Source organism: Acanthaster planci, linkage group LG04, assembly GCF_054643075.1.
Source record: "Acanthaster planci isolate LZ-2023a linkage group LG04, COTS_SCS, whole genome shotgun sequence".
NCBI lineage: Eukaryota > Metazoa > Echinodermata > Asteroidea > Valvatida > Acanthasteridae > Acanthaster > Acanthaster planci.
In genome coordinates this window covers 16555001-16580092 of record NC_141780.1, presented here as the reverse complement: position 1 = coordinate 16580092, position 25092 = coordinate 16555001, and the positions used below count along the sequence as shown (strand labels likewise).

Genomic DNA, 25092 nt, shown 5'->3' with positions numbered 1-25092 from the left:
ACGTGATTTGCACTTAAACTGAACAATTTTTATGAAATATTACTTCATATTCGGACTCTTAGGCATATTAAAAATAAAACAACACAGCGTAAAGTACCCGATTTCTCTTTCGTTCTGATAGTAATCTTGCGCCGAAGTTAAAGACTACTTGTTCACTTTTGTTAAGTAGAAAAACGTGTACAAAACCTATGGGGAAAAATTAAATATTCAAAAATGAATATAAAATAAGGTGATGATGTCATCATGACGTCATCCCTTTGCAATAAATCTTGCATCGGGGTTTTCGTTGGCTATCACTTTGGGAACGATCAAAGACTGCAAAGTTACCAAAATTGTCGCTCAAAAACGTGTACAAAGTCAATGGGCTAGAAACACATGTGCAGGAAAACTGCTCCTTTAATTTCATGTCACGTGATTTTTGTCTAAACTGGGAAAAACTTATGAAATATTATTCAATATTTGCACACTTGGGTATATTTGCGATCGAACGGAAGGGAAAATTTAGTCTGATTTCTTCTTCGTTCTGGTAGTAATTCTGGGTCGAAGTTGAGGACTGCTCACGCATTATGCGGGACAATGTGTGTACAAACCCTATGTTGTGCAACAACGCCATCCATGGTTCAATATGGGACAGTTTCTTGACAATTGAAAGCCCAGGCAGGTGTGACCATAATTCTGCAATAGCGCCCTCATAGCCTGATATACATGTAGGACAGTCCGAAAACTGTGTGCAATCTGTGTACAAAGTCTATGGGGGAAAATTAATTCTTAAAAAATCAATAATAAATAAACTACTGAAGTTATCACTGTGAATTTCTTCTAGGACTGTCCTTGGATAATCACACAACTATCCACCAAGTTTGAAATTGTTCTGATTTTCCTAGATGCCGAAGTGTAGGGGTAGAAGAACTTGGCTGAAGAAGAAAAAAAAAAAAAAAAAAGGAAAGAAAAAAAAACAGAACGATTACAATACTGGTTCGGCTGAACTTCCGAACCAGCTAAAAAAAAAAAAAAGGAAAGAAAAAAAAACCAGAACGATTACAATACCTGGTTCGGCTGAACTGCCGAACCAGCTAACAATAAAATATCAAACGTTCGAAAATAGGACATGTGGGGGGCGGGTGTACAATCCAACCTACATGAGTCTGGTGGGCATATTTAGCGTTTCAATGATACATGTAGAGGGTACATCCCCCCTCTGGAAAACCCTACATTGTACTAACAAGTCTTTACTTGTTACCATTACAGAGATAGGGCAGATAGGGCCTACTTAGAAATGGCCAGAGTCAACTGTAATGGAAGAATATGTGACCCAGCACTTCAAAATCAGGAATACATGTAAGTCGCAAATTGACATTTTTAGATATATGTACATGGTCAGAAAGAGAATTTCATAAGCTTTCAATTGGTACATATTGGTGGCAACCATGGTAACCTTTCATACACAGTGACTCACTTCGAAAATATACAAAAACCGCCACATTGATTATTTCAACATTTACCCACATCCCCACTTTACTCTGCCATTAGGTAAAACAGCCTTAGTGACTTATTCCTGATTACAATGTAAGCAGAAACACAAAAATGGGGCGTTCATTATGCACCTGACAATTGTAATCCTGGCCCCGTGTCGCCAAAAGACACGTGACCAGTGCTACTTGGTTGAAAGATTAAATTACCACATTTTAATCATTTAGCAGTCCATACAAAGAGGTGGCAATGTTTGTAAAAAAAGAAAGGTCTGTATTTTGCACGCACTGATTTCAAAATGAGGCATCATCTTTGTCAGGTTTTCATCTGTCAGGGTAGGGGAAACACTTTGTATTTCATATCGAAGCTCAGTGCTTAAATTTTACCGACAGACGGTGTAACAAATTGTACAACCCTGGCCAAGTCCCTGCTATCGTCCTGGGTCAGTGGGGCAGCCACTGTACAACCCTGGCCAAGTCCCCGCTATCGTCCAGGCCGGCGGGGCACCTTTTTTTGGACATCCCCGGGTACATCCCCGCTACATTTTCAGAAGTCCTGGGTCCCCCTGGGCCGGGATTACAATTGACAAGTGCATTACCATTAGGACCCTGTTCCTATAATAAAGAAACAAAGTCTACAATTTTCGAAACAACTTACCTAAATAAATTGGAGGTGATGTGCTTTTTCATATCAGAAAGAAAGGAAGGACTTGGTTTTTTTTAGGGAAATTATGGGGTAAAACGGCAGCGTAAAATGACACGAGAGAGAGCTGCGAATGAAGACGAATCTGCGCATGTAGTCTGGTTGCTTGAACTGGAACCGCAAACGTTTTTTTTATTAAATTCAGTATATCCACAATGGCTGGGTAGGGTAACTAGACATGAAACAAAACAGCGTGATAAGCCTATCGCACATACTGCATGGTTGATTTTGCACAATGGTAGAAAGGCCTTGTGGGAAGGAAAATGGGGCAATGTTTGCTCCTTTTTCCTTCCACAATGCCTTTTTACCATTGTGCAAAACCACCCATGTAGTATTTGCGCTAAGGCTCATGGGGTCGTCTTGCATCGAACTTGGGTAAAAAATTAAATAATATTGTCAAAGTTTATCCAAACTAGAGCTACCAGGTTAAGGAATGGATCCTCAAGGTCTGAATGTCACTTAATTTCAAAAATTGGACTTCGTTTTCCTTATTATATAGGAACAGGGTGCTCAATGATTGCCAAAAATGGTTAGTTGAAGAATGCAAACCAAAAACCCAAAACAAACAAAAAAACTCAACATCTGCAGTAACATAAAATACATGCTTTGACTTACTTACCAATGACGAATGATCATTGGTCATTGTACTTGTCCCTTTCTCCTCAAAGCAAACGATAAAAAGTTGTGTTTCAGAGAGTTGGCGCGTATCATTCCCCGCCGCAGGTACGTCAGCATGGTCAGTACACAACAGCCAATATCGTCACGATGGTGCATCTTGTGAATATTGCGTCTCGCGAACTTCGTGTCGAAAAGGGGCCTAGTTTTCAGACAAAATGCGTCAGTTTCCTTGCTTATAGACCAACTGTATCGAAAAAGGTGCAGCGAAACTGTTTTCTAGACTGAAATCACTAAGCAAATTGGCGGCATTTCAGTCATTATTACACCTAAGGAACTTGTGTTCAGGCATGTCAAGAACACTGGTCAAGAATCCAAGAATCCGCTTCGAGCGCTTTAGTTTGGCACGTGCACTTTTGGATACCAGACGTAATAGGGCAGGTAACGTAAATAAGCTCATAGTATCATAAACAGAGCACCTGACTAAATAGCGACCTGACGTCATCCCCCGGGCCCCCGAACTTTTGACGGGAGGCATCTGAAATTCCTTGGCTGCGACTTTGCGGCCGGCCCATAGTGTCTTGTGTGACTGTAAGCCTTAGCCTAGTGTTCGGACACTGCCATGCCACCGGTATCAACCATAGTGTCTTGTGTGACTGTAAGCCTTAGCCTAGTGTTCGGACACTGCCATGCCACCGGTATCAACCATAGTGTCTTGTGTGACTGTAAGCCTTAGCCTAGTGTTCGGACACTGCCATGCCACCGGTATCAACCGGTTCATAACCATATTTTTAAAATCAATGATTTGTTTTGGTAATGACCAAAATGTAACGCCATTTCCAAATTTCATGGCTATAATTTAAAATTACACACGCATCTGTGGTTACGACTACAGAGTTCCATCACTACGACCTCATATTAGATAAAATTTGGTGTCCTTGAGGTGACTTTCTGAAGCCAGATAAACAGGAGCCTGCAACCATTGTCGTAACGATGCCCACATTTCACTGGTGTGCCGCGCGCATATACACTGGTGCCATGCTTTCATAGAGGCCGGCAAACATAACTTATAGGGTCTCCTCTCGCTATGAACAAAGGCGGATCCCGATCCAAATTTGGGGGGGGGGGGACTAACATTTTTAGGATTTCCTTATAGGCTTCCTCCAGGGTGAGGATAAAATTGGAGATTCTCAAAGTAAAGGGCAGATTAAAGTCTCAAAAAGTTACCAACTTTGTTTGAAACAAAATGATTCAAAATGCCTCTTTTCTGAGGCCATCGTCCTGTGTAAGCTTCCTGCTGGACCTGCCAATTAATTCTGAACCATTCAAGTACGTGTAATTGACACATACACAGCATGTTGGTCTGGTTCCCTTTCAAGAGCGTATAGCAATTTTAGCATATAATGCTATGTAAACCGAATGTCATTTGGATTTTCCCACATCAAATCCCAAGAAGACGATGGACGCGCAACAAATTATTTTACAGAATCATTCTGCTAATTGTGACAAAGGGTGGGGGTCTTGGTAAGGGGACTAAGAGCTGTAAAGACATTTTTTAAGAAACCAGGAAGACAAAGTCAGAACTTTTATAAACAGCAAAATCTTTATTCTCCTGTGGTGAGATACACATCAATTGATGATGTAACTTCATGTTTTCAACAAATGACAACAACGCCACAAAACAAACAACATAATGCAAATAATGTGCCCGAGTACAGTGCATATGTGCACTTTACAAATATCCATTACTTTTCATAATCACTGTCTCCTTTTTCAAAAGAAAAATTCGGAATTCATCAGACATTTGAGACAATCAGTCCAACTCAGATTCATTACTCCTTTACATTTGTTCTTCAAAAAAATAATTTCTGGACTACTGAGTTGAGAACTTTTCAAAAAATATTAAATTTTCAGTTGGAAAGTGATACATTCTGGCATAGGGAGGGGAGTCTGGCATGAACAGCTGGATCTAAATCTCATGACAGGTACAATTTATTCAAAGTAAGAGTTTGTGATTTGACATAACCCGGAATAGAATTTGAAGTTCATTCCAAAAGGTTACCGTTTACAACCTTGCGTGTTTTCAGTCAAGGCAAAATGTTATAACTTGATGGAGAAGGTCATGAAATAAAGGCATGATCACCGCTCTGGTCGCAATGATCGACAAAAGAACAAATTTTGAACAATCAAATTGGTACAGATCTGTTATCTCTTGCATGTAGCCTCTGCTGATTGAAGAAATAAATTAACTACCCCTACTAAAAATGGCCTACATAAACCAATTGCTTTTTGAATTGAATTTAATTGGAATGAATTGGGTCCAATTGGCAATCAGTTGGTTTCAGTTGGTATGGTTTCTCTCCCATTTGTTTTCCCCCATCAATTGGTTTCGATTGGCATTTTTTTCTTAGCTGTTTATTTTCCCCAATCAATTGGAATTTCAAATGGGAATCAGATGGTTCCAACTGGTATGCTTTCTCTCTGTTTGTTGTTTCCCAATTAAATGGATTTTCAAATGGGACTCAATTGGTTTTAATTGGTATTGAAATGGTTTCAACTGGTTCTTTGGTTGGTTACAACTGGATTGTGAATTGGCATTCAAATGGTGTCAATTGGTTTGAAATGGTCCAACTGAGAAAAGGTCTGAATTTACTATTCAAACCAACTGAACCCAATTGGATTCCAATTGATTCCAAGCAAAAGCAATTGGTTTTGGAATTGTTTATTGAATTGGTAAGAGAATTGGATCCAATGCATAAGTGAATTGGTCTCAATAGATAAATGAATTGGACATTTTCAGTAGGGCCAGCCAACGGTATGGCCGTGTCCGAATTACATGGTTGCAGCCTATTATTAGGCACGAGCATGTGGTAGTGTTGATGACCAGTTCCCATAGGGTTGTGTGTAATTTCAAGCCGCAGCCTAGTGATTCGGACACAGCCACTTCTTCGTGGCCAAAACCCTGACTTTAAAGAAAAAGGCAAGATTGATCGGACGACTTTTCTAATTCGGCCCAAAGCCACAAATACGAACCCTTGAAAGTCATTTGTACAGTATCTCTACAATCCTTCTCGCAACCTCAAAATGTCCAACACTCTAGGGGCCCCCGCCATGGAGTGATACTTGCTACATAATGTAGGCTGTGCATAGTGCGTACTTAAGTTCAAACTTCTGTCGTCTCCACAGACCTCCCAGATAATTTGCACACACACAAAACAATATGGGCGATGAGGCGCAAGTTAAAAATAAAGTCTACCATTAGAGGCATAGACCCTATTCAGGTTCAGGCCATTTTTTATCTTATTCCCCACATCTGCTTTGTGTATTGCAAACTGTCGATTAGGATGGCACCAGACTATGTTATACTTCCGTATGTTCCAAGCCTCCCTTTCAATAATTTTCAGAATCTGGCAATGTACAATCCTACGTGTTCAATCATGAGTTTGAAATTATTCATCAGAGTACAGACAGGTACAAATTTGTCATGAAATGTCATTTTATTGCTTTCATTTGTACTCTCAACATTCAAAAATGAAGAGTTGACCTCGCTTTCAAATTCAACATGACCGCCCCCGTGAATAAAGTCTATTGCCAATATTTTACCCTTCTGCCAACCCTATGACTATGGACTGCCTTATCAGCATGGTTACATGGCCACTATCAAAAAATGGCTAAGAAGGCTACAGGCTGGACACCCCCCCCCAACAAACCAATGTAATGGACTATTGGTGTCATCAATTCAGAGATTTCAGAAAGAAAATGACACAAATAAACGGAATATGCCTCAACCAGATGCTCATTCTTTTAAAAAGAGTAAAGATATGTTTGCGCTGTTGAGAGCAGTGCATCGAGAAGATTTCTTCAGGAGTGTTTTTCAAGATTTTGCCTGTGCATAGATCTTCAGGGGCAAAATGTTTGATTCTTTAAAAAACAATACACATAGTTTCATTTTCATATACGCTAAATCAACTACATAATCCAGCTATAAGCAAAAAAGGCCTTTTCCTGATTTCCTAATCAGTTGTAGATTCTTGGTTCATGCATGTGAATGCATTATTCTCGCTCATTAAAAGCCCTCGGGTCATTTCATGGTTCGCATGAAAGTTTCCTTGTTTCTGTAACTTCATTTGCAGGGCAAAAATTAATGGAGAACTTTTTCAAGGCGATGGAACTCATGGATTGGCAGGCAGCCTAGCATTGGCCCACCACACGTTTCGCTGCTCAGCAAACTTAGAAGAAGCTCTACCTGAGACTACCCTTTTCTAACAACACCAACTACAAGAAAGAAGAGGTTTAAAAGCCTACAATAATCACTGTGAGAAAAGACAACTTCAAAGACAGATATATATATGGGTTGTAAAGCAGACCGATACTGTGCGCATGCAACCGTGTAGATGACACTCAGTTTTTGCTGGCATCTTCCTTGAGAGCCACAGTTTGGTTGAAAACAAGCTACAGAAATAAAAACAAGAACAACGATCAAAAATTCATCAAATTTTAAAAGTATTCAGTCATCTTGAACCCTTTTTTTTAACAGAGGCCAAGCCGTCTCTTTGAAAGTTGGTTCGGAACCCACTACCCAGCACTTGTGTTTGTTTGAATTTATTTCTGCTTATCATGGGTTAAAAGAGCAATATTATCCAAATTCCCCAAGCATCCTGGCCTCGGTTGCTGCATGGCTCAAGTTTCACTATGAACGAGTGCTCTGATGTCATACGTTGGCCAAGTTGCTCATTGTAAGCTAAATAGCTCACGCGCGTCAATCAATTTCTATACTGACAACAACATTGAGAAGGTGAACAAATCCCATCACTCCAGGCTACAATTCAAGTTAAGAGTCTAGTGGGGGGGCAAGAAGGCTTTCCGGGTGTGGCATAGAATTTGAAAGGATTTTTTGGAGGCAGAAATGTCAGCAGTTTTGTTTTTAGCTAAACAGCTCACTTTCTCAGGATGAGGAAAGCTAGCCTCTCAGATCCACAATGCAGAATGTTTTCTTTTTTTTAATTCTGCCCTACAGCATGAAACAATATACCGATTCACTGACGCCATGATTGCGGTGTCCCGTCACTCAGGCGCACATTCCTCAACTTGATGCGTGTGTGATTTTGGTTAGCAATGCACTCCCATTGGTTGAGTGAGCATTAGGGGACACCGTAATGATGACTCCTGATTCTTGTCAGCGAATTGGTCTACATGGACAACGCACCTTGTCGGGCATGGAGTCGGTATCGACAGAGAAGTAGCCATTCCTCTCAAACTGGAACTTGTCATAGACTTTGGCTCCCTTGACCGACCGGTCAACCAGCGCATTGGGTATCACGCTCAGAGAATCCTAACAAAAGAAAATCAGAGTCGACTCCTGTTATGAGGCTTGAGCGGGACCAAGAGAGGGCGCAATTTTCCTAGCAATGGAGCCTCCTTTGGTGGGAACTGCGCTTCACTGGTTGACAAATGGCTATGAAATGCAGGTGTTATGGTCCCATCTCGACCAACAAAATGAACACCCCCAACCTTTGTGGCTCTTTTCAACGGAAGAGGGGGTGCTTCTGCTCAAGAGAGCAATTCTCTGAGGCCAAATCTCTTCAATTCTTTTGCTTTCCTCTCAGGCATTTGACAACAAAGTTCTGGTCATAATGAGGCACAATGAATTGACCTTGCTATAATTGACGTCGACTGTAACCGCAGTGATTTACCACACACTCAGGCCAAGGAAGTCACTTTTGAACATCACAGTCAAAGTCCTCCATACATTATCCTGCAGTGTCAATCATCCGATCTTCACACTGTGCACGAGAAGCACTCTATCAACACCAATGTACTTGGACGCACTGTAAACTCAGGCAAGCATTTTCCTCACCGTATTGCAGTCGCTCACAAAACCTCCAGGCACTTCTGTTGGGTCTTCCGGGTGTTTGTGTTGGAACCTGTGAAATGGCAAATAAGAGGTATCCATGAGGAAAGTTCCATTTTAGGATTGACTAATGGACTCTATGGGTAAGCACCACCATCAACATGGACGAAGAAAGACATGGCAGACCTTTGGGTACCACTGCCCAAGTACAGTCAGCTCCTATCTGAGATGCCGTTTTTTTGTGCGCATTCAGATGAAAAAATAGCTCTGTGGACACTCCTTGTGTAGCACACCTTGTGACCCTTGCGAGTGGTCTACTTGCCATTTCTGCATAGAATTCAGAAGGCTACAAGAGCCAATGCTAAATAACGGTTTTGGTGAATCTGTGGAATTGGTTTACTCTGATGGATAATGCAAGTTTAGCGTATTCTAAAAAGAATATATGCTGAAATGGATCCTTTGATGTTAGCATAAGAAACGTGTGCAAATGATTGATTTAACAAGTAAGAAATAATGCCACAATTCTGGTGTCAGTCCTACTTGATAGTATGAAGTAAGATGATAAAACTAGATTTCAAAGGCTTTCCAGATAGAGCCCATATGAAAACTGAATGTGGATAATCAGACTTACAGTCTGCCGTAGATTCGGACTTCACACTCGATGGGTTCTGAGACCCAGTGAATGAAGGCTTTGGGCTTGGGCACCATGTCAACAGACTGGGACGTCACCCTGAGTTCCGTCACTCGACCAGATTTGTCCTTGATTATGGACTGCACCGTCAAGACTTGCGCAGCGTACTTCAGACCCACCGGCTGGGAGGGAGTCAGCCGCCTATATCCCTTCTCTGGATTCTAATCAAAGAGCAATTCAGCAAAGAATGAGCCAGGGTTTCTGACGTAAAAAGAAGCAATGGAGATTGCAATGGAGATTGCAAACAGCAGGTGGGTTTGCAATATTGCAAGAATGAATTTAGTTTTAAGATTCAGGTTTCTTGCACTGCAAGAAAGCACTGTCAACTGAGCCCATCGCCCTGTTGATACCAGATCCAACTGAACTGAAGTACGTTTCACGTGGGTTTAATTCTGTCTGGGTTCCGGTCTATGCAACTTAAGCGCTTACCTCGCTGAAGTCGCTCTGCTCGATGTAGACTACCGAGGTGAAGAGCATCTCCCGTGTTCCCTTGCTGCTGTCATGAGGGATCACTGGAACGTTCAATAACTCGGGCTGAAACCAACAAACATACATCACTTGATAGACTTTACGCATGAGTCGGCCGTATTAAATTGAAAGCTAGGTTTAACTTTTTATTTTGGGAGTGAAAGTGCTGAAACAGCCATTTAGTACAAATTAAAGCCACTTTCAGCTGATGAATCCCTAATAATAGCTACATTTGAAACTTACAAAGTGAGACTTGGAATCTAAAATAGCCTGGCTCCAGCCCATTTGCCCAGCTCCTGCCCATAAACCGATTAGATTGATTGATATAGTTGATATAGATTCAGGGAACAAGATCAAAAATGGCTTCCCCGCAAATAAAGTTTATTTCTAAGTTTCAGGTCAAACATAACATTTACCACACCTGGTTAAAATACGAGCCAACAGTCCAGTCAACGAAGGAAATTTCAGGTGCAGCAATAAACTGTTTCAAGAATTTCTGCATGGAAAACTCTGCAGTCTAGATTTCAAAACCAATCCAAAAGGCAAATGTAGACTTTGAAAAAGAGTTGCCAGAAGAGTTCCACAAAAAATGAACCACAACACCAAAGTCAAAGTAACTGCCGAGAAATATTAAAGTCAGAGAGACTTTAGCATTATCAAAGCATTTCTGCGAGGAACGAATCCTTCCAAATCTGCCACTTAATAGAAACCAAATGGCACATTCTTTGGAGTTCAACTTTCGTAATAATACCTTCTCCAATCCTAAAAAAAAAAGCCATCTGAACCCTTCTGGGGGATTTTCAAAGGATCTGGCGGGCTAGGTTTAATCAATCACAACAAAGATTATTCTCTGTTGACAACTGTAAACACTTTGACAAAATCAGATGTTTCATCCCAACGGCCCCACACCTGTCAGGACAATTTTACCATTCAACACGACCAAGAGAATGAGGATTAATCACGTTGTATTGGGTTTTCACTGGATAGCTTTACCTTTCGTTCAGGCACGATGGTGACCTTGAGTGGGTCCAACACCGCCATGGCCCTGGGTGCCGTGTTATTCAACACTTCCCTCATGCAGGACTCAAGCAGAGAGGGGTCAAAAGTCACACGTGACATCGTTACTCCAATCTGATTGAAATAAAAGGATGCAGTTTTGTTGAAGGATGCGTGCCTACCTCATCCACAGCACGGTTTTGCTCACAGACATTGGTCTGTTGATCTGACAGAACCAGAGGGGAGTGGCCATCGTTTGGACACCCTGCAGGCCATTTCACACAAAATGTATGTAACAGCATAAGACCTCGGCAACTCGGATGCCATGATTTTCCATTTAAGGCGTTTTCAAAGTACTGGCTAGAATTCTGGGTACAATCTCACTGCACTGCTGAACAATTTGTGCCAAGGTTGCAATTTCTATTGCAGAAGAACAAGCCTTGCTGCTGGTAATATCCTACACTTTGAGTGTGCTAATGCACTCAAAGGCACGGAGCTTGCTATTGTATGTTACACGTAAGCAACTTTTCCTCCAGGGCTAAGCTTGCTTTTGCTGGGCCTACTGCTTAGCGGTCTCTGTGAAAGAGACAGCGGTTCTGTTGGTATGAAATCGGTTCTTAGTTGGGCTAAGAAATTGGGCCCTGGTAGAGAGGAGGCACACGATACGAGAAAAAAAAAAACCTTGGCACAGTCTGAAAGCGTGATAAGACAAACTCCAGAGATACCTTGGCACAGAAATTGTTGATAGCTTCAGCCGGGCAGCCCCGACGCCGAAGGGCCGTTAAGGTGAACAGCCTCGGGTCATCCCAATCTCTACGGAAACAAGGTCGTGCATGAGTGTTCAAATAGATGGACGGTTGAATTTGAGAACCGATCTGTTTGGACATTTCAAGAGCCAATAATTCCACAAACTGTTTTGTACTGAAAGCATGGATCTGATGCATTTGATATTTGCAGATATGCAAACATACACAGTACATTTAACAGTTACATACTGACCAGGAGCCAATTTCATAGAGCTGCTTAAACACAAAATTTGCGTAAAAAACCTTGCTTAAAAAACTAAGATTACCAGCTTAAAATCTATGTGATTGTCATGCTAACCAAAAGACAGGTGAATACCATTCTAAACAATATACATCACATGGAGTTTTGACTGGTAACCTGATTTGTCAAGCAAGGTTTTTTCATGTTTAAGCAAATTTTGTGCTTAAGCAGCTCTATGAAATTGGCCCCTGGTAGTTACAAATCTAAGCATTTCTGTCATATTTACTTCACCCCTACACATCATGCCCTATAAATGGTTTACGACAGTTTTTCTTTGAAGAGTTTTAACCTCTTGTACAAGTTCGGCAGTTTTTCCAGTACTTTTTAGGCAAAGCATCAGTAGGTCGATGTAACACATTTAGTCTTAGACACGATCTACATGGTAGATATTCTCACCTGACAATACCGTATTCAATGAGTTTGCCAATCTTCCTCTTGGATACCACAGAGTAGTTCATGTTAAGTCGTCCATACTCCCACTGCACAGGGCAGTAGAGATCCAGTGCATTGCACAGCCAGTAATAGGACTGGCGCCTGGTTCAAGGGGAAAATATATACCAGTAAATATACTCCTACTTTGCACTGCGCAGTCAGTAATATGACTGTTACCTAGTTCAAGGAAAACTGCAATCAAATCAGTATAACTCTACTACACTGGGCAATAAACATGTCCAGTGCAATGCAGATTTGGTATATGGACTGGTGTCTGATGCAAGGGACAAGTATCAATTAGTTGAATATAAACCTATTGCACAGGGTGACACAGATTCAGTGCATAGGCAACCAGTAATAGGCCTCATGCCTAATTAACTGGGAGATACAAACCAGTCTGTATGGTATATACATGTACATTGCACAGAGCAACAGGGATCTGGTTCACTACACAGCCTTTCATCTGATTTAACACTGCCAGCCAAATCCACTGAAACATTTTGCTGTGTCCGTGATTAGACTTTCTGAAACAGGATATTTCAGTTTTTTTGAGCATGAATGAACATACCTGGATTGGAATTCTTTAGTGCACAAGGAGTGCGTGATGTGCTCCAGTGAGTCACATAGACAGTGGGTGTAGTCATAGGTTGGGTAGATACACCTAAATGTTGATTGAAGAAAGCCGCAAATGAACACTCTGCGTTCCGACTGACAGTAACTGGCTATTTCCCCTTTCAACGTAAAGTCCTGAGGATTAGAAATCTCTGCAACAAGCGAGACTGAAAACAGACCTTACTCATGGGAAGCCTTTTTCATCGTGTTCCCAGAATCCATTTCATTCAATATAATCTGTGAAATGGAGTGGTGCCGGACTATTTGGGGTTCCTCAATTTCACATTCTAATATAACTGATCACAAATTTTAAATTCTTCATCAGCACAAATGGCAATGAGTTTTAATGAAGTTTGATTTCAGTGTTTTCATTCTTATTCTGAGGGGCCAAACTAAAATAAAATTAACCTCCCTTCCAATTCAATATGGCCGACTTGTGACTAAGGCCAATTAACTCACCACTGGTCTTTGGTTCTGTGGTGAGGCGTAAACTTGATGCGATATGCCACAGGGTCTTTCTTCCCTTCTGCCAGGGTGTGCTTCATCCGTAGGACAGCCTCGCCTTCGGCGATCTTACCCCGTCTCATGTCCTGCACAAAAACAACCACAAGTAGTGATTTGCACTGTGACTAGACATGGACTTGGTTCCCCTGCTGCAGCTGGTGAGGGCATGTAAGTGACGGCAAATATCTGACATGACTGGCGTCACATCAGCTCCTTCATCAAAGTGAGTAATACGGTAATTCAGCAGAGCTACTGAATGGACCTTTCCCATGAAATATGCAAATTAGACAAACGCATGCACGTTACTACCACTGGTTGGCAAGTGCAGTCGTCAAGACTGTCGGCAGTGTAGAAGAACTACTGAACTTCAATCAATTTACATCAATTTACACTTTTTTTGTGCACACCGTGTTTATTATCTTATTTCATTTATAAGAACTCAAAAGGGAAAATCCTCGATCCATCAATTCCTTTAGTATTTTGTCTTGCTTAAAACATGGGGGGGGTCATTCGTCAATGTGTTCCCTATACCAAATTCTAATATCACACCAAATAATCCCCTGAATTTGCAAAAGTTGAACCCATTTAAACTCAGGTGAATTTCACTGAAACTATTGTACGTCATCAAATTCGCTTCGCTTCTGCCTGAAGCATGAAGTCGCCATTAGGTGGTTCCCAGAATAAGCAATGTATATGGCACGTGCACTTGACAGCCACATCTTACATCAAACAGCTTGAGCGATTCCTCAATGGGCCTGTCCCTCCAAGGCGAATCCGGATTGTTGTGACCTTTGATCTCCTCCGGTCTCATGTGACAAATGTATGCCAAATCCCTACAAAAATGACATGGATTGGGCACAAGTTTGGTTACATTGATACATGTGAGACATCCACAAGAGGCAAGGTCTTAAGTCGACAGGGAACTTATCAAATAAGACCAGTCCTATTAAAGAAGTTGTGCGTCACAACAGGAAGTTCACCTCACCTATTATTGGTCAGCGCCTACCCATCACTCACCTCATTGCAGCAGAGGTGAACCGATTTTCAAAGTGGAGGGGGGGGGCAGTTGTGTGACCATCTGGCATTTGCTATTAATAGACCAATCCATTAAGCCCCACCTCATTCTAGGACCTGACAAAAGTGGGGGAGGAAATCCCCCAGAAAAAAAAGTAGGCAGGGAAACTCCCCACCCTTTGACTCCAGTGCCTCAAAGTAGTTACAAGAATACATACATCAATATATTTAAAAGCTGGACGAGAAATCAAGCGGTGAAACATTTATAAATGAACTTTCACAGGCGTCTCTCAACTGATGTCACTTCCTACAGATTGCCACGTGCATCGGCGTTTTTTACTTCAATTTTCATGACAGGCGCCGTAGTTCGAACATATTTAGATCAGCACACGCGCGAGTTTTGAACATTTTGCACACTGCGCACACATGCACCTGTTTGCGTTGTCTACGAAGTTGCAATTTTCCTACAAAGATGGCGTCCCGTGAGAGAGATCTATAGATGCTTAATCCTATTGCCAAATATACTTTCCACCAAGACCCTTTCTCAATCCTGCAAAATCTATTATTGTGCTATAAATCTACGTCACATGGTTTGAAGTTTGACATTCCAGAGATATCAACTGTGAAGTGATGGTTACTGCTCCCTACCTCACCAAATCATTTAAAACTACTCCAAAACATCATGGTGAGTGTGGAAAGACACGGGAGTTAGGGTTAGGGAAAAAACCATCCGAAGTATTTGAGTTACGTGAAGGTAAGGAATTGTGTCTGATGTCATATGTTGGTCCCACCTGCGTATAAGATCCACTGCCAAGTCGTACAGTTCTTGGAAGTAATCAGAAGCGTGCGTGACGTCACACGGCTCGTAGCCCAGCCATCGGACCATGTCAAGGATTGCTGTGAAGAATTTCTCCTCTTCCTTCTCAGGGTTGGTGTCGTCATACCGCAAGAAGGTAATGCCACCGTGAGCCTGCATTGGCCACACAAGAAATAAAACAAAGTTATGACGCATGAACGCCACCTGTTTTTCCTTTTATTGCAAGAAGGGCGTAGTGACCCTCCTGGATCCTGCAGCTCCAACAGCAGATTTTAAAGGATTTTGTAGGATTGTGGCAGGCAATACCCAGCCACTACTGCTTTGCACAGGACTGGATGCCCTGTGAATGTTTAACCACAAAGGCAGGGTTACTGGTTTTTTGCCCTGCGGAAGATTTAAGGAGACTCAGAAGAGCAAATCAAAAATGCCTCAAAGAACTGACTTGTCGGGCAACATAAAACTGAGGCCCGGGTTCAAATCCCAGCCTGGTCCACGTGTGGAATGGGTTTTCAGTCCCTACCTAAGATTCCGTGGGTTTTACCCAGAATATTCCTCTGGGGTCTTCCTCCCACCTCTAAAAAAACTGTAACTGCTTCTCATTGTCTCCCTTTCTACAGGTTTCTTCAGGCTTGCGAGCTACAGTGCCTAGGGCACTTTTGAGGAATCCTGTGTCATTACCAGAAATATAATAACAATAATAACGAATCTCTTCGACCGGACGAAACAGCTAAATCAGGAACACACACTGCACCAAGATTCACAATCAAGCCATCACCAAGTCTATCACAAGACATCCAGTCTCACGTTCCAATTTTATTCTCAGGCATCATCCTATTCCCTCGTTTCAGTGCTTATGACCCGACTTGTTCAGTCATCTGTGAGTGAGTTGTCTGACCTTTCAAAACCTTTCAAATCTGTTTGTTAGGCCTCGAGTGTAAAACAATGTCTCACCCTTGCATAGCCAAAATTGAAGTTGATGGCCTTTGCGTGGCCAATGTGGAGAATTCCATTTGGTTCTGGGGGGAAACGCGTCCGCACCTAAAAAGGGAAACCAAATTCCAATGTCACAACACGGAATCATTGAGTAAAACAATTTCTGCCTTTATAAGAGAAGCAATCCTTCTTTACAATAGTACAAATTTCGATCAATCACTGGATTCACAGATCAACTACGCTGACTGATAGCTCAGCTGCTAAATAAATCGGTTCAATCCAACTGACTTCTCCATAATTATTTGACAGTATCTGAAGAAAAAGGCCTGACACACCTGACCACCTGTGAATTGCAGGTGTTGCTTCAGTATTTCCATGGTTTTAGGGGTGACAACATAGCCATCAGTTTTATAGTTCTCTCCTGTAGGATGACGAAGATAAAGAACAGTTTTGTAACCTTAACCCCTTCGCGCCAGGAACCATCGACAGACGCGGCTTTGTGTGAGGATTAGTGCATACCACACATACAGTCTATTACCATGCAGCTGCTGGTTCAATGGGGCCTGCTGCTGGACAGAGCTTTGCATACTGGGCATACCGCAGCCCAGCAGTCACACGGTCAAAAGAATCCTGGCATTAAGGGGTTGAAAACTGCACCTGGCTAACTACAATTTGAAATGCAAGCACTTTACTGGTTCATAATAAGACTTCAAATTTAACACTTTGGCACTTCGCTGGTTTATGTACTGGACCTCTTAGTATATACATGTTATGACTTGACCTCTGACATCCTAGCTTATGTCGCTTAAAAATTGACAACCTGGTATATGTGACCAGCTCTGAAAAAAGGATATTAAGGGACGCCGTGCTATTTCTTGCTAAGGGCTTTTCTATGCCGAAAGGGTGATTTTTTACTTGTTGGTTTATTGGCTTCTCTCATATCAATACCTTCATAATTCATACAAGAAACTGTTGCTATGGATATTCAAGAGACTTTTTTCTTGGCTGATTCTTTTTCCACTTCCTGTGTTTGAAGGGCTTTATCTCAGAAAGTGCTTCTGTTGATGTGTATGATATGATTATGCAAAAACCTGCGTATGTTCAGATTGTAAAACACCACAGGGTTCAAACCTACACCAAGTTTAAGCTTATAATGTAATTAATTAATGTGTATGCAACTCATTTTGAAAAAAGTCCCATAATACCCATTTTGTGGAGCCGGTCACATGTGACTTCATATTTGACATCCAAGTATGTCAGTCATCAAGTGATGCACAAACAGACATGACTTATCATTGGATACCTTAGCACTGAGCAGTTGCGACTGACTGAATGATTGCACATCGGAGCACTTACTTTGTTTCAGACATTATAAAGCATTTGCGACTTTATAACAACACCTTTGGCTCATTTGAATAACCTGTGACTTGCCCTAAGACTGGATGACCTGTGATGGACTGGCGAAGACTTGTGGCTGAATACATAAGAGTGCATCATGAGTTTGTGTATGCCTTATAATTGGACATCCAAGCACTCCACCGGTTTGAGTCACACTTTAACTTTTCAAATGCTAGTGCTTACCTGGTTTATGAAATTTCACAGCCTCCCCCATCAGTTGGTTGATGTTTTCGGCTCCGCCTTCTGCAGGGGACTCCAACTCCTTCTCCGGTTCAGATTTCTTCTGTTCCTCCTTCGTCTTGCCTTTTGCCTTTGGCTCCTAAAAGTGAACAACATTATATTCCGTTAAACATAACAGATCTCCAAATTCGTGACAGGCTGCATCATGAATGCCCAATTACCTCAGTCATGCCATTTTACAATCATTTATGTGACTTTTGTTAACTTGTCATCTTTTTCATATGTGGCAATCAGCAGAATGGCTTCTGAAATTAAATTCGAAACAGAATTACAGGGACTGACACAAATCCTGCATAATAAATATGGATTTACTGACAGCATGTCTCAATTTTCTAGGGTTTCAAGCTCGGCAATAAGATGACACACTCAAATCTTGAGAAACAACATTCTTCCTAAGGCAAACTGTAAATAAATGAGCGACACATCCTGACTTATGATGGAGTCCATGGTACCAATCTTTTTTTTGGTGGGTTATCCGGTAACTACCTTCGTCTTGGTTGGTTTCTCTCTGTCGGCATCTGTCTTGGGACCAAGCAGATCCAGCACCTGCATGTCCAATTCATTCTTAATGGCCTTCCCGTCTGCCCACTTCAGCACCTGACGAACTTCCCCTGAAAAGACAAGGCCGGATATGATACTGCATTATCCCTAAAACTAGGAATTTGTGCAGGGACTCTGTGTTGGACCCGGAGAGATGGGCCTTCATTGCCAACTCGCCAGGGCCCATTATCACAGTGCTGCTCTGTGGAAAAAATTTTGCTTAGTCAATCAATGTGTTGAGCAGGGGGGGGGCAGAACACCAGGGACAGCCAGTATACATATCACAACTTTCTGGCCGGTAACCAATTTTTGTTAAGCAAAAGTTCTCTGCACCAGGCAAAGTGTGAGCTTAGCAGCTCTGTGCAATCGGTCTACGGGTGATTCCATATACAAGTGGAAAATTTATCATACTTTACCGACCTCATCATTTGTATTTATAAGTATGGCATTCAGGAACAAAATGAAATTTTTCATAACTAAATGTGGACGCAATAAGCAGTTACTTGTTTTTCTACTCTTTATTTTTGGAAAACCAGTATTTGCGTATGAATTACAACTAATGATGTCACTAACAGTGTGACCAATTTCTACTTTACCGTGGAAATGAACCTCCTCCCCAAGATGCCCGGATGCACAGGCTGCACACATTTTGTGCAGATGTGTGATCAATTTTCGTCTGAATGAGTCAAAATACGCAGAGTCTTCAAACGGCAAGAATGGTACTCAACTATTCATCAATTTGTCCACCTTGTCAATCTTGTGAATATACACCTAACAAATACCCAAGGATGCTTATTGCCCAAGTCCTGTGCTTAAATACCCGTCTCCAGTCAGTCGTTTTAAAGCCTTACAGGTGCTAACCTATGGAATAGAAAAGACAGCTTCCTTAATCCTCTCTGATGCAGCAACAATATTTACTCCAGGTCCACATTTTACTGTAAAAGTAGTGAAAACTCAACAGGAGGAACAACTTCTCCTGCACTGGCTTACCCATGATGCTTCCCATGTTGTAATGGTATCTCTTCTCCAGCAAGCCTGCCGAGTGCTTTAGTATCACCACTTCCACCTGCAGAGATCAACGACACGGCTTATCACAGTGAAAATATGGGATTGGACAAACTTTCCCGAACTCGGTACGCATGCCTGTGCACATCTCCATGTGAATCAACAAGTGGTCAATACGTGCTCAAGGGAGAAATCTGTATCGAAACACTTTCAAACAAGAAACAGAGAACAACCGACTTACGGCCTCTTCAATCTGTTCAGGAGTGACCTCGACGCCAATGCCGCATGCCACCTCAAATGCTTTTACATCGATCGGATCAGTCGGGTGCGACTTGAAGAAATCAAGTGCAGCTGCCAGTGGAAAGCATCGCACAAAATGGTTTGAGAGTCACGATTAGTGAAGATTCAGGCCCTACCAGCAAACCTGGGCACATGATCACTAATAAACAGAGGACTGAATGACAGAGAAAGTCCTCAGCAATGATGGAATCAATGCCACTGCTACTGTCTGCAAGACCATTAAGGGTTAATAGTTGTTGCAGAGTATCCAGCAAAACAATTGCCTGCAGTTCTGGGGGGACTGCTCCCAAGCGTACAAGGGTCCCACACCGATACCCATAGTGGCGTGCAGACTGTGAGGGCACTTTGTGGCTCGAAAATGTTTGGAGGCTTTGGTCATCTGAAGAACGAGGAGAGTTTGTCCGAGTTTATGTAGGTGCTTGTCCTCTCCTAATAGCTAACAAACTAAAGACCTCATCGTTACATTGTGCAAGTTGGAAAGTGCTCTCAGCTGACGGGAGAGCAAATCCACTCTGATTCTGTGGCACAGATATTTCCGATGACAGAGAACAGTGACACCTTACATAGTCTACTTGCACTGCATGAAAACTTGCTCGAACAATACAAGTACTTGATATATTATCTTGCGGCTGTATGTGAAATGATCTCTTCAAGAAAGGAGGACTCACCCGTTAACTGAGGTTCCGAGCTCAACCTCTTCGAAATGATGTACTGCAGGAGGAAGCCCAGACGGCGTTTGTTCTTCAACCTCGTCGCTACGTGATACAGCAGCATACCACATGCCTTATCGATGGCACCCCCACCATTGTACTTCTTTGCCTGCATGCAGAATGAAGGATGACGATCTTTGTGAATGATGGGCAAGAAAGAGTACAACTTTGGATAAGTAGAAAATTACGGATGCATTTCAAAAGGTTTTACTTGACCCCCACTTACAGACTCGTCTCCTGTCACTTGCCTAGGTCACAGCCATAAATTTTGCCTATGGCTGGCTTTCAGTAAAAGAAAATTGATAAACAAAGTATTACAAAACTCTCACGCAAACTCTGCAAAAACATTCACTACTCATGAATACTCAACGGAAATACCTCCATCTTGAGGAATAATACAGGAAACGTTTTGAGACAAATGCAGATGCCAATGTGGGTCAGGGTGAACATTCTGCCAAATTCGGCTGATACGCAAAATGGAACATCCAACAGAGTGTCTGTAAAAGATCGACAGACCGCGACCCTTTTCCAACTGCGCTGAACATTGTGAGAGGGGAAGATGTTTAAAGGAATAGATTTTACTGCCTGAATTATGTTGAAGATCCTCAGGATTGGTGATGGTCTAATATGGATTGCTTTGATCTTTCCCTCAAAATTTGTTATGGTTTAAACTCATGGGTGTAAAGCATGGGGGTGGGGAATGGGTGATGGGGGATTTATTTTCCCCTCCAAGTTTTTTTTGGATTTTGTACTTCAGGAGTCAGGACTCTCCCATTTTTATTATTCTTACACAACAGGTCTGTCCCTTAAAGCGTGCAACCAAAGGCACTGTGTTTTGTGAATTTAGAATAGTAAATTGTAAGAAAATCTGTGTTTTTGACTGATAACCTACCATTTGAAAGTTATTCCTACATGTGTCATTTGTACACTGAATATTTTATACTGAAAGGTTTTACTCCACAATTACTCTTAAAAATCTGAACCCAGTCCTCTTTCAGGGCTCGGACAACTTGACCGTTTGCAACTCAACTTGCAACAACTCGACCGTTGATATAATGCGACCGGTGGGGACAACTTGACTCGACCGACGAGACAAATCAACTGAGACAAGTTGACTCGTAACGTGTGCACTTGTGCCTTCTAGCCAATTACATCACCCACACCTTTTCTTCAAATTAAAAATGGGAAAAGGACTGGGGACAGATTCACTGTCTCTCACACCAGCAGACTAGCAACTGATCATTGGTGCGGCAGAGGCACCTGTGCACCACTGACGTAGGTCATGCCACAATGCATGTCACATCGCCGTTGTGATCACACACCACGCCGGTTTGGGTTGGCCGATGCGATGCCGACTAGTCCAGTGCATGCTGTGCTGCCAAGTCCCTATGCAAGCTATGCCCAGCGAGTCGAATCGCAACGAATAATGAGACACGCATAAACACATGATCTGTGCACACTCTCTGATGAACGCCTTAAACTCCAACATGTACAAGCATTGAACGGTCGAGTTGTCCTGACGGACGACTTGGTAAACGGTTGAATTGTCCCACTGGTCAAGTTGTCTCAAAGGTCGAGCTGTCCTGAACCAAGTTGGCAAATGGTCGAGTTGTCCGACACCCCCTCTTTCCACAAGCTTAAGCCTGCAGCTGTTCAACATGAGGTCACCATCATCTGCCTAGGTGGGTCCAAAATTTAAAATGTAATTCTCTGCTCTGTTATAGGAAAAGGGTCTCCAAATACACAATGCCCAGCTGTGTTTCTGTATATGTTTAAGTTGACCTTATAGTACTTCGTAAATCTTTTTTGTCATATAAATCTCAATTTATAACAAACATTTCCTCTGTGAGGGCGCTCCATGCAGCCCCTCCTTAAGCATGCAGTCGTGCTCTTTAGCGTCAACACACAGGAGCAGCACAAACAAAGCATGAACCACTTGGAAATGTCCAAAGATTTTTAAATTAAAATAAAGGTGGCTTTATCATATTTAAAAAACTCTAACATGCGCCACTAAGTGAAAAAAACAGCAAATTCGATTCCAGATTCTCGCAGGATAACACATTTTTTTCGTGACATATGGAGGCCGCCATCGTTCTTTTCTCATGCGAAAACAAGATGGCAGCCGGTTGGGCTGCGCATTATTATCATTTATTTCTGGTAATGACACTAAGGATTCCTCAAAGTGCCCTAGCATGGCACTGTAAGTTGCAAGTGCAGCCTGAAAAAAACTGTAGAGAGGAGACAAAGTCAATGAGAAGCAGTTACACGAGCACGAGCAGGCCCGACTTTGTCACTCAAATTTCCACAATGTATGTAGGAGCCTACAATGCACTTAAATATTGCAAATATAAAACATTTGCATAACGCTTTGTTGCAAGTTGACGCTCTTTGACGCTAAATAGCAAGACCCTTTATGCTTTAGACGGTCATCAGTGGTCATCACTAGTCGATGATCAGCATACTTGAAAGATTGTGATTATGACATGAGACAATCTGACAATGTACATCCGCCGAACCAAACATGACAAAGTCACGCCAAGGAGCCCAGGCCTACCTCGCAAATTACTTGTACTAAGTCATTGGCTAATGACTCGTTCTTCAACGTTTCCTTGGCTTTCTGTTCGCTCAGTCCGATACTGGTAAACAGGCCAACTAAATCACCGCGGATCGACATAATTGCAGCGCGGCAGAAATGTTTCAGGCAGTTGCAGTTGGCACTTGAGCTGCAGATGCACGCACATGTGTACATGTACTGTACGTACATACGTGACATGTCAGCCACGCAAAAATCTATGATGATGCAATAGGCCTACGTAAAAAGTGAAAAGTACCATACTATTTTGATGGGGTTCTAAGTACGGAAGCCCGTTAACGCCAATTTAACTTGGCCAAAACTTTTTTATTGCGAAATTGAAATAGCGCAACAGTTGCGAATTAACGCAATAAGTTTGCGAAATAACGCAATCAGTTCGGGAAATAACGTAATAGCTTTGCGAAATAACGCAACAGGTTCTACGGACATTGAGTGAGCAGTGCAGGTGATGGCCCGCGAAACAACAGTATTTGAGGAAAGCTAAGCATGAGTTACGCAAACTCGTGTGCGTATTTTCATTTTTCAGCTCTAAGGTACATGTATCAGGACGAAGACAACAAGTATAAAACAGGACATGGAAAATTACAAAATACACACTACAAACTGGTAACACCCCTGAGAGATTGCCAAGAAGCAAACTTATCATCGTGATGAGGCTCTCCTAAGATGCTATAAAAAAGACAATAAATAACGTGGACATTAACGGGAATAAACAGGACACTGATTATCAGCTGCTCATAAAAACAATAAACATGTAATATCGATATCACGAAATAAAAAAAATAACTGATACAGGTATAAATAATAAACTTATTCCTCATTTAGTAATAGGATATGTACACTGCGCTAATTACACAAAAATACACAAATTTCAATAAAATTCTAAATCCCTAAATAATTCCACACGGCGTCACGTAAAATCTCAAATTTGGATAATCCAACATTAAACCCCCAATGAAATCTACAAAACGTGAACTCCCCCTGAAACAATGGGGTACAACCCCGACTAATCAAAAATTAAAAATATAAGCCTAAACACAGGATTAAAAACAAGTAGGAACCCACTCCCTTTAAACAATCTAATACAAATTACATTTAAAAAATTAACCATTAAGATAATGATTACGTAGGTTGTTCAAGAAAGCGGTAAGGCCGAACATGCCTTGCACTGTTATGAGTCTCACTGAAAGATTAAGGCTGTCCCACAAACGAGGAAATCGAACAAATAATGATTCGTATGAAAGCATTGGTTTGTGATTGCACTTGACAAAACGGTCTAGTCAAGGTATCGGGCACTGGGAGTGAGATAATTCAGGACGGGGATATCAAATTTTCTGAACAAACATTTTACAACAAAGAAGGCAGAAGGTGAAATCTATTCATTATGAACTTGACAGACCCAGCCTGTTGCACTGCTCGGAACTGCAACGCAGAGCTCCTAGAATACAAAATGCCTCCAGACCCCACGCTGAACGGACATTTTACCAATACTCCTTTAGTTCACGCCCACCCCGCCCTTTTGGAAAATCTGGGATCACCCCCCCTGGGAAAACCAGATCTTGGATCCTGCAATGTATTTGTGTTTTCAAGAGCGGTTAAATATCAAATATAAAAAGCTGCTCTTAAAAGTTACTCCTGAAAATACAGTGCTCTTGAAATAAGTTGCTGCTCCAAAAATATAATTATTTCTCTTTAAAAAGTTACACCAAAGTTACTTAAAATAGACTGCTCGTTCTATTTTGTAAAATGGCGCTGTGGACTATGCTTGTCGACTTTTCCGCTATCATGCACATAAACTAAGGCGTGGACCGCGACCAAAACTTGTCAAAACTTAAAAATAAAAGCTGCTCTCGTAAATAGCGATGGCACTAATGGGATGTCGCAGACAAGCACGTGGTCGACCCGCGCCGGGTACTAACAGTACGCAGCCAAGCGAACGTGGTTGCATCATGGTTGCATCAACTTGCCCGGTGGGTGACAGCACGCTGAATCCGAATTATTTTTTCAAATTGACGTATGTGAGAAACATGCACTGGGGATTTCAGAGGTGGGCGAGATTTTTTGAATAGTGCATCGGCAAACACTTGCGAAATCGAAACAAATATTGCCGTCGTGGTCAAAACCTGTGAATTTCCAGCAAAAACAAGAGTCGTA

The 25092-nt window shown here is 41.9% G+C and overlaps 1 protein-coding gene and 1 long non-coding RNA gene across 9 annotated transcripts in view; both read right to left on the bottom strand.

Annotated features, from left to right (window-relative positions):
- LOC110974093 (uncharacterized) overlaps window positions 1-3483 on the bottom strand; it is an 89656-nt gene extending 86173 nt beyond the window's left edge. The window contains exon 1 of one of the 8 annotated variants that reach the window (XR_015425116.1): window positions 2792-3483. This is a non-coding gene — a long non-coding RNA (uncharacterized LOC110974093). Of the gene's footprint in view, window positions 1-2787 lie in introns of all 8 variants that reach the window. The other 7 variants (XR_015425113.1, XR_015425112.1, XR_015425109.1 and 4 more) reach the window with 7 other exon arrangements.
- Window positions 3484-4371: 888 nt separating this feature from the next.
- LOC110974067 (glutamine--tRNA ligase-like) lies at window positions 4372-23103 on the bottom strand. The gene is made up of 20 exons (XM_022225398.2): window positions 22900-23103; window positions 20304-20454; window positions 19577-19686; window positions 19321-19396; window positions 18277-18401; window positions 17734-17869; window positions 16488-16573; window positions 16171-16257; window positions 15194-15372; window positions 14113-14221; window positions 13344-13474; window positions 12841-12933; window positions 12237-12374; window positions 11519-11606; window positions 10791-10928; window positions 9759-9863; window positions 9270-9490; window positions 8645-8711; window positions 7994-8119; window positions 4372-7239 (listed from the first exon to the last, which is right to left on the bottom strand). The coding sequence occupies exons 1-20, from the start codon at window positions 23092-23094 to the stop codon at window positions 7189-7191; spliced, it is 2412 nt and encodes an 803-aa protein (XP_022081090.2). The 5' UTR covers window positions 23095-23103; the 3' UTR covers window positions 4372-7188.
- Window positions 23104-25092: the final 1989 nt, after the last annotated feature.